Source organism: Leptinotarsa decemlineata, unplaced genomic scaffold, assembly GCF_025532065.1.
Source record: "Leptinotarsa decemlineata unplaced genomic scaffold, Ldec_3_MD MMD2_tig00000199_RagTag_RagTag, whole genome shotgun sequence".
Lineage (NCBI taxonomy): Eukaryota > Metazoa > Arthropoda > Insecta > Coleoptera > Chrysomelidae > Leptinotarsa > Leptinotarsa decemlineata.
Genome location: NW_027412544.1, coordinates 13,537,419 through 13,551,161, shown reverse-complemented (window position 1 = coordinate 13,551,161; position 13,743 = coordinate 13,537,419). Strand labels below are relative to the sequence as shown.

Below are 13,743 nucleotides of genomic sequence, written 5' to 3'. Positions count from 1 at the left end.
ATCGGTCAGATCTATCATATTTTCAACATGAGTACGAGTATGTTATCTTCGTATATAGACATCTTCATTATTCACGAAATATTTGATAAAGAGAAATTCATTTCACTGAAATATTCATGGAACTTCGCCACCTTGGCGCTTTTAATTCCTATGCAAGGAGTTTTGTTGAAGTTTAGCTACTGAGAAATTAATTTGTGAGATTATTTAACTTTCCAGATTATCTTGTTCCAATTAATGGTGTCTTGTTTTATATAGAAGAATCCCATTGCAGGAATTAGTTGAAATTTCAGCATTAGATTTTTTATAGAGATATCTTAGTGTGGTTTTTAACATGTTAAAGAACCAGACCTGTGTTGTAATCAGTGGTGATGGTATTTTCTTTTTCAGAATTAGTTTCAATGAAGCATCATTTTTCAAAATATATGCAAAAACTAGGAAACGTTTTACGATCGGGGTAACAATGTTGATACGTTTTTTCTACACTCGCACTTTCACTTTCAAAGAGTATTGAAATCTCAGGTCAATATTGGTAATTATAGGTTTCATTTTTTCACTCTGCATTTCATGAAATATTCTGTTAAAAATCTGTTTTTCCGTTAAATAGCTGTGCCCTCCTATGAACGACAACTCTCAAAAGTCGAAACTTTTACGAGCTAAGGACTATCGAGGTCTTACCTTTAAAGGTGTCATTTCTGACACAGGTCGGATAATAGGAAATGAAAATCGATCGTCCGCATCGCAACCAACAGGCCATTTCAAACCAAATTGAAGGTGAAATAGATTTTTGTATCAAAATTATTGTTGAAATGATTTCCTTCTACCTTTTCATCTGAGAAATGTTTACTGAGTAGGTTTACAAATATTTCGTAAAATATTGGATATTGCAAAAAATACCCCATTTGAAAGCTGAAAAAGAAATGTAAATATTTGCTTACTAAAAATGTAGCGATATATTCCAATTATACAAAAACATGGGGTTCTTCAACCAAAAAAAAAGGAATAGAGTTCGAAGTATAATAAGACGAACCGTGGAAACAGCATGTTCGCATCATTTGTTGAACATGAATCTGTCATAAGGAAGCCGCTTCGTTGATGAAAGGAATATACGCTTTTATGTCTGATGACGATTTCAGTATGGTGATTCTGCTAAATTTGTTAATCTGTTAGAAGCCGTCATTGAAGCTATATAGTACTATCTGTAACTGTATAGTATATAAATATGTTTATTGCAGTGTCGTAGCTATTGCCATCTTCTTAACTATTTAGCTGAATGACCACTTAGGAAAACTTGTTAATGGACGACACATATAAAACATGTACTCAACGAGAAAAATTACCAGAACTTGAAGATTTTCACATTGGGTCAAACCATAGTACCACATGATGGGCCATTTTAGTTGTTTATTAGAACTACTGATGACTTCATTTGTAGATTTTCTCTTTCAACGTTGCTTTTTCAATAATATTACTCTTTTATACAGCCGCAGTTTCCACAGACCAACAGAAGTCGGTTGGTTGGCTATGTGGATATTATAGAGTTTTTTTTTCAATTAGTTCATACGTCCATTCAAATTCTTGATAAATAGAATTCGAATCTTCTGGTATGGAATGATTCTATTATGAATATTTTTTCCCGCCAGAATAAAGATACTGTCTCTCGACGCGCGATTCCTAATCATCTCCTGATGATGCTAACTTGGTTAGCGAAACGCGCGTCGAGAGATAGTATTTTTGTAGTGATGTGGAAAAAGTGTTTTTAAAAGATTTTAATTATTTTCCACTCATCCCATAGCCTGATAGTTTTATTCAACTCGTTTTTAAATCCTTTTACTCGGCCGCTGAAAGATTTTGCTTCTTCTCTGACTTTGATCCTATTTCACTGCATCGACTTCTTTCGATTTTTTCTGGAATAAATATTCTTGGCTGATATCTTGTAATTGTCGTACCTACTTAACTTAAATTATATTTCTCCTGGTGTGGCGTTTTTCCCACCTTCTGCTGCGTCATTTTCTGCTTCCTTTTTCCATTTCCACCTCCATTTCGCCGTAATTATTTGCACGTTTATTCATCATATACACTGAACTTGCCTCAATCTGTTTTTTCCAATACCGCCATTGCCAATGTAACGAGTTATTAATAATACATTATATGTGATGCCTAATCAACTCAGTAATTTGGTTTATTAACTCACCACCTACTAATTCAACTACAGTTTATATAATTTCATCACCGGTGATACTAGCCACCAACCAATAGGACACTAGAAAACTTCAAAAATATACTTGATATTCCAAGGTGAGCAGATGTCTGAAGTCACTCGACAGTGACCAATCGGTTCAGTCTCTTGAGCGTGCTGAGCTTGTGGCTGGGAAGATCAACCATCACTTGTCAACGAGTGCAGGACCGTACAAGATACTCTGTTTTTGTGGAGTTGCTTCGATTCTCGTAATCTTCAACGAGGTGAGCTGGACGTAAGTGAGTCGACGATTGCCGCCATTCACCTCTGCCATTGGAACGAGGTGAGCCTGAGGCCCTATAAGTGAAAAACAGAATTGCCCCAGTTGTTGTCGGCATGACCATTTCAGCTCTAAATTCCATGTATGTGAGGCCCGCCGAACTACTTCAAAACTTTGAAATGATTTCCCTATTAACCTTGACGCTTGTCTGTTCTCGACGCGATTCTCAAAATGATCTGAGAACTGATCTAATTTGCCTCTGTAACTGTGTATACCCTAGTCCCGTTCACTGGAGAACTGGAGAAGTGTTGCCATGATGACAATGTGGCCTCACAGCACAAAATTCGGATGGCTATGTTCAGTGATGGTACATTGGCGGACCTGACGTGTATTATTATTTTGTAGACTAGTTTTTCTTAGTAATTGAGGGTTTTCATACAAGGAAAAATTCATAAATCAATGTTTGCTATATTTTAAATTAGCATCATAATATCAAAATGAAAAAAAAAATCGGGTTTGTATTTCAACATCACTAAAATTGTTCCTTGATTGTTTAGTGAAGATTTACATGATATAGGCTTTTGCATGGAATGTGTTACTATGGATTACTGGAATATGTTTATTTTTATTTTTTTACAGGAAGCCAAAGAAATATTATGTGATCCAGAAAAAAAAAGTAACTATGATAAGTGGAGAAACAGTGGAATATCGATTACATACAAACAATGGCTAGGAATGAAGGAACATGTTCATCAGGTAAGCATTTTATTCTGGAACCTTGATCAAAAATTCATTGGATTGAAACATAGCTATTGTTTCTGTAAATTGGTTGCGAATTGTCTATGATAGTAAAACTTTAAGCCGCCTTCTCAATTAACGTGGAGAAAATTACCATTTTTTTTTATTAACCTTCCAACTGTAGTCAGTGGCTAAGTGATCGATATATTAAGAAGTGTCTAAATGGTTAATTTCGCGGCCGTGGTTTTCAGTGTCACTATTTTCCGGGTTTGAAGGCCGTGAATTTTTGGAATTTCTTCCTGACGTTTCGATAGCGCGAGTGACTAGCTTCCTCAGAGGTTTATACGTCCAGAGTTATTATCTCCGATGACTGAAAATTACCGCTGCGTAACGCGTATTTGTAGTGGTGTGCTAATACCTGTATCTGGATTAGGTGAGTTACGTAAAGCGTTCTTATGTTGATTCAGGTAGTAATAATACCTTTACCTGGATTTGGTAGATTATCAAAAACATTCCTTGACCCTTTTCTACCTGCCGTCATGCTGTTTGCCATTCTTGAACTCCTTAGAATGGGATTCCAGCTTCGATTGAGGTTAACAGCTTCTTCTTTTCTGTTGAAATTATCCGTGTGTCTGTGAATTTCTATTGCCTCCCGTACCAGTCGGTTATGGTATCCCTGGTCGAGGGCAATGAGTTTCGTGTTTTCAAACAGAAACCTGTGGTTTTCTCCACATAGTGCGTATTCTACCACAGCTGTATACCTATACCCACAAGTTCACGGTATGCTGATAATGGATCCCTTTTATCTTTAGCCGACCTGAAGCTCAGTATTATCTTCTTGGTGTGTTTGGAAACGGCTATGAAGTTGTGTTTCACCAAAAGATTTTTATGCAGACTGTTGGTTGACACTGGAAGTCACAGCATTTTGGAAATGACCTTTGACTTTATGCCTCAAACTGTCAACTAGGAAAGTTCTTATGAAATACTGTTCCCGAGTAGAGAGGACTGGATCCTCCGAGAGATGAAAATATTAAGAGCAGATAGTTGTTGGTTCACAGATGGATCAAAAACACCTTTCAGTTCCGGTGCAGGTGTTTTCAGTTGCAGACACAGGACAGACATATCAACCTGCCTAGGAACCGATGCGACTGTATTTCAAGCGGAAATTTACGCAATTGAATTGGTTGTGGAGAGATTGAAATAATTCAACCTCATACATTAGTCAATGAAAATATTCTCGGACAGTCAAGCGGCGTTGGAAGCTCTTTGCTCCTACCGAGTAACGTCTAAATTAGTAGCAAATTGCCAAAAACGACTCTTCTAAATAGGAAGACTTAATAGATTGTCTTTGGTCTTGAGATAATAACTCCGGATGTATAAATTTCTGAGAAAGCTAGCCACTCGTGCCAGAAAAACGTCAGGAAAAAATTCCAAAAATCTACGACCTTCAAACTCGAAAAATAGTGACACTGATTAGGAGGTGTATCCTGAAGAATGGGCATAGGAAGGCAGAGCCTTACAGTATTTTGGGCTTTATAGTTTTTTTGATTCAACCAACGTTATTAGTCCATCGGACACTCTCGTGAATCAATAATTGTCAAAATGAACGTTTTTTCTGTTGTACTATTGTACTATAAAATTTCATGCGGCATCTGTTGAAGTAGTACCAGTTTATCATTAACTGGCATCAGAATCATTGCGGTTTTCCAAGATGTCTTTGTACACTTCATTTGCGAGTGAAAAATCTCACCAATTGAATATTTGTTTATATAAAATGGTCATTAGCCATTTGTTCCGGTAATCCAAGTATGTAGTATGCCTACCTTCTACAGTTGAGAGTTTACAACTCACCAGATAGAGTTCGTAAGATTGATTACATGTATCAAATACCAGAAATAATCGAATAAGAAAGGGTTGAATATAAATTAACAAATATATCGAACTGATATGTGGAAACGATTATACTTTATTTGTATCGAATAATAATTTATTTACAGCATAACGTGCACAGTATGAATACTTTGAACTTAGTAAAGATATTTATTAGAGTTTCTACATGAGTGAAACAAAATATCTGAAAGAGATCTTAGCTACCCTTCAATTCTCACCTAACTTATAAGAGATAAAACAAGAGATCGTCATGAAACAAATAACAACAGTCATAACACTTGTAATGTATAAGCAGGGTTAGAATGTATCTACTTTATCCTAGTTCTTCAGTGTTCTCGTATTTCAGATATTGTATTTCAGATAAAATATTGAAAAATTATGAATCAAAATATCTATACTGTATTCTCCATTGAACCATATCAATTCTTCACAAAATGCCACGCATGGATATCCGCTGGATATCCATTTCGTGACCATTCGGAAGGTGTCCAAATATGGATATTCCATGGATATCCTCACGATATTCGTACGTATTATAAACATAAAATGAATATCTATTAAATATCCTGTACTACCTAAATTAGAAAACGTATAGTCATCCAGGTCAGACTGTGCAGCTCTAGAATCATACCAACTTCTGGAATATCCTTTCACACGGGGAGCTTCACGTATCTCGCTTCTTTACGGAAGCGTTTATGACTCCTATCCACCGTCCATTTACACCGGGACCTTTTTTATTCCTGGCTCCTTGAGGTCAGTCGTAAAATGGATCGCACGCGAGCTCTTGCCATATACCTCCTCTTCTGTCGATACCAACTTCGACGACAGAAACGTCAACGATAAAAAATGGGATGGATTAAGTTGTGGAATTTACGTTGATCACCTTGCAGATCCAACTGTTTATAACTTCAATTCGGTCCTTATAAATGTCGAGACTTTCACCCCAAAGAGCGGGTCTGTTGCAGACAGCACTAATTAATAGCTCCACATCGTAATCTGCCACGATAAATAGTGAAGCGTCAACTAAGGAAAGCCGTTTTCATTCTTCGTGTGGAAGCCCCCACTCGTCCTCTTGCATTTCGAGGGGGAGACGTGGTTCCCCGGCTCAAGGTGCAGGAGACGTGAGAGCTCTCGTGTGGCGACTCCCGCTCGTCGTCTGAAAGTTCGTTGCATTTTTGCGCTGAGAGCCTTCCTGTCTCTCGGGAGAAAGACGTGAAGCTCCCCGTGTGAAAGGGCGCTTAGATATGTATAATGGCATACTAAAGGTATTCTAGTTGGTTGTTCTATATTGTGGTTGTTGAATGTTGAAGGTGTACGGTACCTTAATAGCCGCAACAAACTTTTCATATGATGCATTTGTACGACAGGTACATCTGGCAATACTTTAGGTATGTAGGGCTTTTTCGCTTCTGGTTTGAATGAATCATCCTTCGAACATAGGCGTTTGCAGAATTACTCACGATGAGTTTGCTTTTTCTCCTTATGTAGATTCTAGTTCTGCTGCTCAAAAATTTGGTCCAAGATGGATTCTTTAGATATCTTGCACTTGAAGAGGCGGTGAATTGAGAGTTGAATAACTGATAAGTTTAGAAAAATCCTCGGAAAAATAAGACATTATATAATATATGAATCACACAAAAAAAAGTTCATCCAGTGTTCAAATTTAACAAATCAAAAGCAAAATAATTCAAGCACTCATGGCAATATGTCGAAGCTATTTTCTGGTTTTGTTGGCCATGGTTTGTAGGTCTCATCTACGACTGCGATAGACATTATCGAAAGCGATGACGTATGGGAGGGCTCTAGTAGTTACACACAGTGCTAAAAAAAATGCAGACGACAGTCAACAAACTCTGAAAATAGTTTATATTCAGTTACTTTCTCTCGTGTGTATTTCTTTGACCACCCATGACTACGATTGAATATGAAACCGAAATATTGTGTCGAATGGTTTAGACTGAATTAAATTATTCCACATGAGAAACATCGTCGTTATCGATTTCAAGAAAACAAACACATTATTGAACATTTGAAAATATCAACACCCAACTATGTGAGAATATTGATCAAAAGAGTTGTCTCTCTATGCTTTTATCTCGTCCTAAGCAACCTGTTGAAGCGGACGAATCGGTGTTTATGAAGAAATTCGCGTTTGTGATTATATCCCGATCAGGAACTCTTCGTGCATTACGAAGCAAAATTTTACCAAAGAGTTTTTTTCAATTCGCAAACTGAGTAAATTACCCTCGAATATCGACAAGCGCAAATTACTTTACTATTAGAATATGGCTCAAATGCCTATTTATCTCAAAATGATCATATTAGAAGTTTTAAAGGACTTTTCATCGATAAATTAGTATGAAATATTGAAATAACAATATTTGCTTACTTGTGGAGAACTCACTCAATGAATTATACATTTTCTGTTGAAATGCAATTATTGTTTCGTGTACTGATACCGTGAACATGAATTCACTCTGTTCCATTACAGACAATTGGAACTGAAACGTCATATATATCAAACAATGTAAATTTTCATCTGATTGATTTTAATAAATTATTGGACAGAACCGGCGGGTTTTTGATAAAAATCCATTCTAACAAAAACTGATAGATACAATTAACTTCAATATTTACGCTATAAGGGTTCTACAAAAACCCCTACACGTGTTTTGTTTTACAATAGTTTCCTCACACGAGAATTTTGAATAAATTATAATTTTCAATCATTTTACACTCTCCGATATTAGGTACCTACTACATATTTACTTCTGTATGGTGCTGCTCCTCACTGGTCATTCAGGTAGATAAATTGATAAATTTCCTGATTAAACTGTAGGTAGTACCTAATATTGCAAAGTATAAAATGGTTCTAAAATAAAAGTTATTCATGAAGCTGTTTTATAGCGGAACACGTTGTGTGGTTTTGTAAACTGATAATAATCCCACAATGAAGTGCTACATGAATGCTTAGTGCGTAATATAAACATGAAAACGCCAATGATCTGTATTTTTAAATTTTGTATACGACACAGCCAGATAATGAAAAGTAATTTCGATACGTGGACTGTTCAAAAAAAGGTCAATGTTCAGTTTTCGCAAATGAACTCGCACCAGTATTTTGCAGACTTTTCAACCTGCTTATAAGGAAAGGATTTTTTCTTTTTATTGGAAGATTGCTCGCGTTCAGCACCTTACCAAAAAGGGCGAGAAAAATCTTCCAAATAACTATACACCAGTCGCAGTGATATTCAAAATCATGGAGAAATCCGTAAACCACCATATCCTTGAATATTTGAAAAGCTTTAACATCTTGAGCGGTCATCAATATGGCTTTCGGAAACAAAGATCAACAGGCGTCCTTCTATCGTATGTCACCTATATTTGAAATAATGCAATTGAGGAACATGGAGAATCAAGAGCTGTTGCGCTGGATATTTCTAAGGCCTTTGATCGTGTGTGGCATGGGGGTTTGCTGGCCAAACTTCGATGCTATAGTTTGTCGGATCAATTTTGTGTATAACCCTCCAGCTTCCCTGCAAGTGACTGTCGATTGATATTTCTCGAATACTTTCACCATCAACGCTGGTGTTCCCCAGGGATCCATATTGTTTCCAACCCTCTTTGTATTGTATATTAATATATTGCTTTGTCACGACAGCACACTTGTTTCGTCATTCCGTTTGGATTCCAGGACATCGGTTGCGGATGCACATCTTCACCGGCAGCAGGAGGTTGCTTATTTTAATAGGGATCTTGAAGTGATTTCGAATTGGGATGAAACTAACCAGGTTCAATTGAATGCCACAAAAACCCAGGCATCGGTCTTCTCCAAAAAGATAAATGTTCCCGAACCGGATATAATGATGTCAAGACAAACAATTCCGCTTTGTGCTTTGACAAGTTTGTTGGTGGTGGTTAAAATGGTCACCAATATGTTTTGGCACTATCATGTCGCTGGAATTGCTTCTCAAAATCTTGGAACACTGTTCCGAACCAGAAAACTGTACACACCTCAGCCACTTTTGATGCTCAATGAGTCTCAGACCAGACCTGTTTTGGAGTATCGTTCTCATGTATAGAGCTCCGCCCCTAAGCACCCCCTGAAGCTGCTGGATTCCATCCAGAAAAGAGCCATCCGCCTGATTGGAGACACGAACATTACTTGCAACCTTGATAGTCGGGAACATAGAAGAAAGGATGGGGATTTGTTTCTTTTCAATAGATACTTTCACAGATAGTGTTCAAGTGACTTGGCACATATGATAGTAAACGATGAGTTTTCAAATACTGAAGGGAACGGTGATGTGTTCTCATCATAAACTCTTTTCATATCAAATAAATACGCCATTTGAAAAGAGCAAAACGGGGTTTTTTACAAAATATCGCATTTTACAATCAAGTAACTTAGGGTTTGCATATCCAATTATTTTTCTCTTACCTGTTACTATCTGGTATAGAACAGCTCATAAACGCCTATCAGTGGCATCACATTGTGCATTGAATGTCTGATATTTTCTAGGATGGTACAGAATAACTTCTTGATGAATATTTCCTTTTATTTTATTTTCAAATGCATTCTGTTACTTTGCTCTCTAGTTTACGCGCCGTAGTACGGCTATTGCAGAAAAATTTTTACAAAAAGTTGTTTCAAAATTTACCAAACCCAAAAGTTTCTGTAAATTCTCAACATTTTTTTGTGTTGAAAATTTATTAATAGCGTCAATTCGATCCGGATCTGGATGAATATTATGTGAATAAAAAATGTGTCCACTTCATGTCGAAAAAACTTTGTCTATCCAATTTTTCGCATTTGTCTATGCGAAGTGACAATTCTGCTGCTGACGAACCATCATGACTAAGATGTCATCAATATATGAAAACTGAGGATCCAAACATTTGATCTGATTAACGATTAAAACAAGCACCGTCAACACCTTTTAATTTTTATCCATTACCGTTTTGTATTTGTTTGAAACAACAACTCATAGACTACGAGTATGAATACTTTTGCAGTCAAATGGGGGGGGGGGGGGGTACGTGTTTCTCAAATTTCTGAAGGAGCTAAAACAAATGAAAAGTTTATTGGAATATAAAAAAGGGTTGTGACATCAACATATCTTTGTGTTTTAATTATTCTAATAAAAATGTAGTATCAAAAAATTTTTCGAAAATTATAGACATGGTGCATTGCTCCCATTCAAGCGATTATCATGACCATAATAAAAAAAATTGTGAGCCGTCACGGGACACCTGGCAGATGTGAAACATCAATAATAATATTTTTTCCCCCTGTGATAATTATTGGGTACTGTAATATCTAAAATATATATAATTAAAATATACATAAAAAAATAGCTAGTTATTGCTAGTTGTTGAAATATGTTCCTGAAGATCTTGAATTGAAGATCTTAACAGTCCATTAATACGCGGGCTTAATGCACAGATAAATGCACACTTTAATTATGAAATAATAATAGATAGTAAACTTACTGATAACTTGATAGTATGTTGTAGTGTTATTTAGCTTTCTTTGCAGAAGGCTACAAACTTTCACTTCCCAAATTATCATTGTCAGACACATTTTTGTTTATTTAAAAAATTATTTATTGAGTAGAACATAGGTTATGTATACTGTAGTAAACACAACTGTATACACTATAGGAATCCATGCTCGGTGTGGCGAGAGGGATAGCGTAGCACCAAACCAGTGGTAAGTTAAGCACATAGTCGTTTGCGCATGGCGACTCGTCGCCACGGCTTGCGTCACCACGCCAGCAGTCGGATTTAAGTGCGGCTATAGATGTTTCACATCAAAAATATTCAATGATTATCGAACTACCCAAACTCTCAGATATTTAGGAAAAAATTCAATTTATAAACTTTAAATGATCACTGATGATTCAAGTAAAATTTCAAAATTGAGGGTAGCGTATATATTGGGCATATATGTTGTCTAACAACGCATTCAGTCAAGCTAGCGTAGAGATATGTAACATATGAAAACCTCTAATCAAACGAAAAACGACCAACTCCCTCCAAACGGTCATCTCCCGCTAAAACCAATGAAGCGGCGAGAGGGAAGAGGGGGTAGGTGACCTATAAATAGTTGTATCTCGGAGGAATAAATCCAGTTATCACCTAAAGACGATTGTGGATACTAACAATCGAAACGTCGTGACATAACTTGGTTTGAAATTTTTCATTTTTTCATTTTTTGTTAATAATAATTTTTAATTTTCAGCTTCTATTAATATTTCAATTGTTATTTATTTTTTTGGTTGTTGTTTGGTTTTATGTTATTTCTTTGTAATTTCAGTTTTTTTGTTCAAATAAAATTGTTATTCTCGGTTAACCTTTTCTAATATTTTTTCAGGAATTTCAAATCAATTTATATTATATTAGACAATGGAAGTCCGAACTCATGAAATACATCACGAAACATTGTCAACCACCTTCAAACAAATGTTGAATACCCGGTACGGACCCGGAACCAGCGACTTATTTCGAGAATATGAAAAGACTATGATCAAGCTTACCAAAGAAGAAACTCACCTCAGCTTCTTGTGCAGAGCTAGAGACAACAACATCATACCCAAAGGTTTTTTGCTGAAATCGCCAACCCCAGGAGAGAGAGCCTAACGCATATTGGAACGCGCCAACCGAGCACTGATAAGGTCTCAAATTAATTACAATCGTTGGAAGAGATCAACTCTAATGCAGGATGCCACAGACCGATTTGAAGAAATAAGAAGAGAGACCTTGGAAGAGGATCATGGACCAATCTTTGCCAAGATTAAAAGCACGTGCTTGAAGATCCGACAAGATATGGAGAATACCTACAACAGGAAGTGGGGAAAGTTGGTGAGGAAACAATGCCCCCAAATGCAGAACAAGAACAGGACAACTATGAAGCCACCAACGTCATCAACATGAGTTCCCCCCGCTCACGGATATAGATGAATCTTGAGGAAAGGTCTAAACTTCGCCATTGCACCATCTGTGTCCACTTTGGAAATAATAACTGCAGTAGAATCCACCAGTTCCCTTATGGATCAGATCGAGGCAGAAGAATCCAGATGGAAAATCAGAGAACAGCTAGATCGAGAACCAGTTCCAAACTTCTAATGTCAGCAATGAAGAACGAAGAGCCCTGAATGGGCTACGTAGAGACAACACCATCAAGATCTCACCTACAGATAAAGGAAATGCTACTGTTGTGATGGGTACTGATCTCTACGAACAGAAGATCGAAGAGGTGCTTCAGAAAGGAAAATACACGAAGATCGTAAGAGACCCTACTGCATCAATTGAAAGGAAGTTGTACCAGACTTTAAAAAAACATCAAGTCTATTTTTCGAGATAAGAGAGATCATCGCTAACACCGCACCACAGTAAGCCCCCTCACTTGTGTGGACTACCCAAAATCCACAATAAGGATGTTCCACTCAGACCGATCATTAGCTCCAGAGATTCAGCCACTCAGATCTTGCACCGATTTTTACAATCAATAATTAAACCATTGCAAGGTAAAACATCATCTTTTGTGAAAAATTTAAGGCATTTCGTGGAACTACTAGGGGAAATCGAAGTCAAAGAGCAGGATCAACTGATCAGTTTCGACGTGGAAAGCCTCTATACCAACGTTCCATTCTGGCCATTGAAGAAGCCCACAAGAAGCCACGAGTCTGGTTGAGATACGTAGACGACACCTTCATAATATGGAACCATGGGAATGCAGAACTAGACACTTTCCTGAAGCACATCAACAACGTAAGTCCTTTCACCACTTTCACAATGGGAAAGGAAGTCCACAACGAATTGCCTTTTTCAGACGTATTGATGAAGAGGACCGACACTAAATGGGAAATATCTGTATATTGAAAACCCACTCAAACAGGACAGTATCTGAACCAGAAATCCAATCACCATCAATAGACTAAGAGAGGTATCATCAAGACTCTACTAGACCCTGCCTTCGGGCTGTGTAATACAAAGGAAGGTCTCGAAAGGGAACTAGGCATCATCAAAAACGACCTTCAACGGAATGGTTACTCCAGAGTTATGGTAGAACAGGCTTTAGCTAGAAGACAGCCAAAGCTCCACAAGGAAGAGAAGCCTCCACAACCAGTACTTGTACTTCCCTACATCAGAGGATTATCGGAAAGGATACGAAGAATTGGGTCCAAGTATAACATCAGGACCTGCTTCAGATCTGGGAACACTATCCGTAGCAGCCTCACGAAAACCAGGCCACCAAACGCGGACTGCGATTCCAAGAATTGCATTTACCGGATACCCTGCAAGTGCGGAGAATCATACATCGGTGAAACTAAGAGGCCATTGAAAGTTCGCATTGCTGAGCACAAGAAACACACACAGCGAGGAGAAACCAGCAAATCCGAAATAGCAGAGCATGTTTGGACTCATCAACATAACATCAAGTGGGCTCAAGCTGAAATCATCCACAAAGAGAAACACTGGTTTAGGAGAAAATTCAAAGAAGCCGCGTATATGTTGTCCAACAACGCATTTAGTCAAGCTAGCGTAGAGATACGTAACATATGGAAACCTTTAATCAAACGAAAAACGACCAAATCCCGCCAAACGGTCATCTCCCGCTAAAACCAATGAAGCGGAGAGAGAGAGAAAAGGGGAC

General features: G+C 37.4%; 1 protein-coding gene across 1 annotated transcript in view; it reads left to right on the top strand.

The window, feature by feature from the left end:
- jdp (DnaJ domain-containing protein) overlaps positions 1–13,743 on the top strand; it is a 58,582-nt gene that overhangs the window by 22,345 nt on the left and 22,494 nt on the right. The window contains 1 exon segment of the mRNA XM_074172976.1: positions 3,096–3,212. Coding sequence (XP_074029077.1) covers positions 3,096–3,212 — 117 coding nt within the window.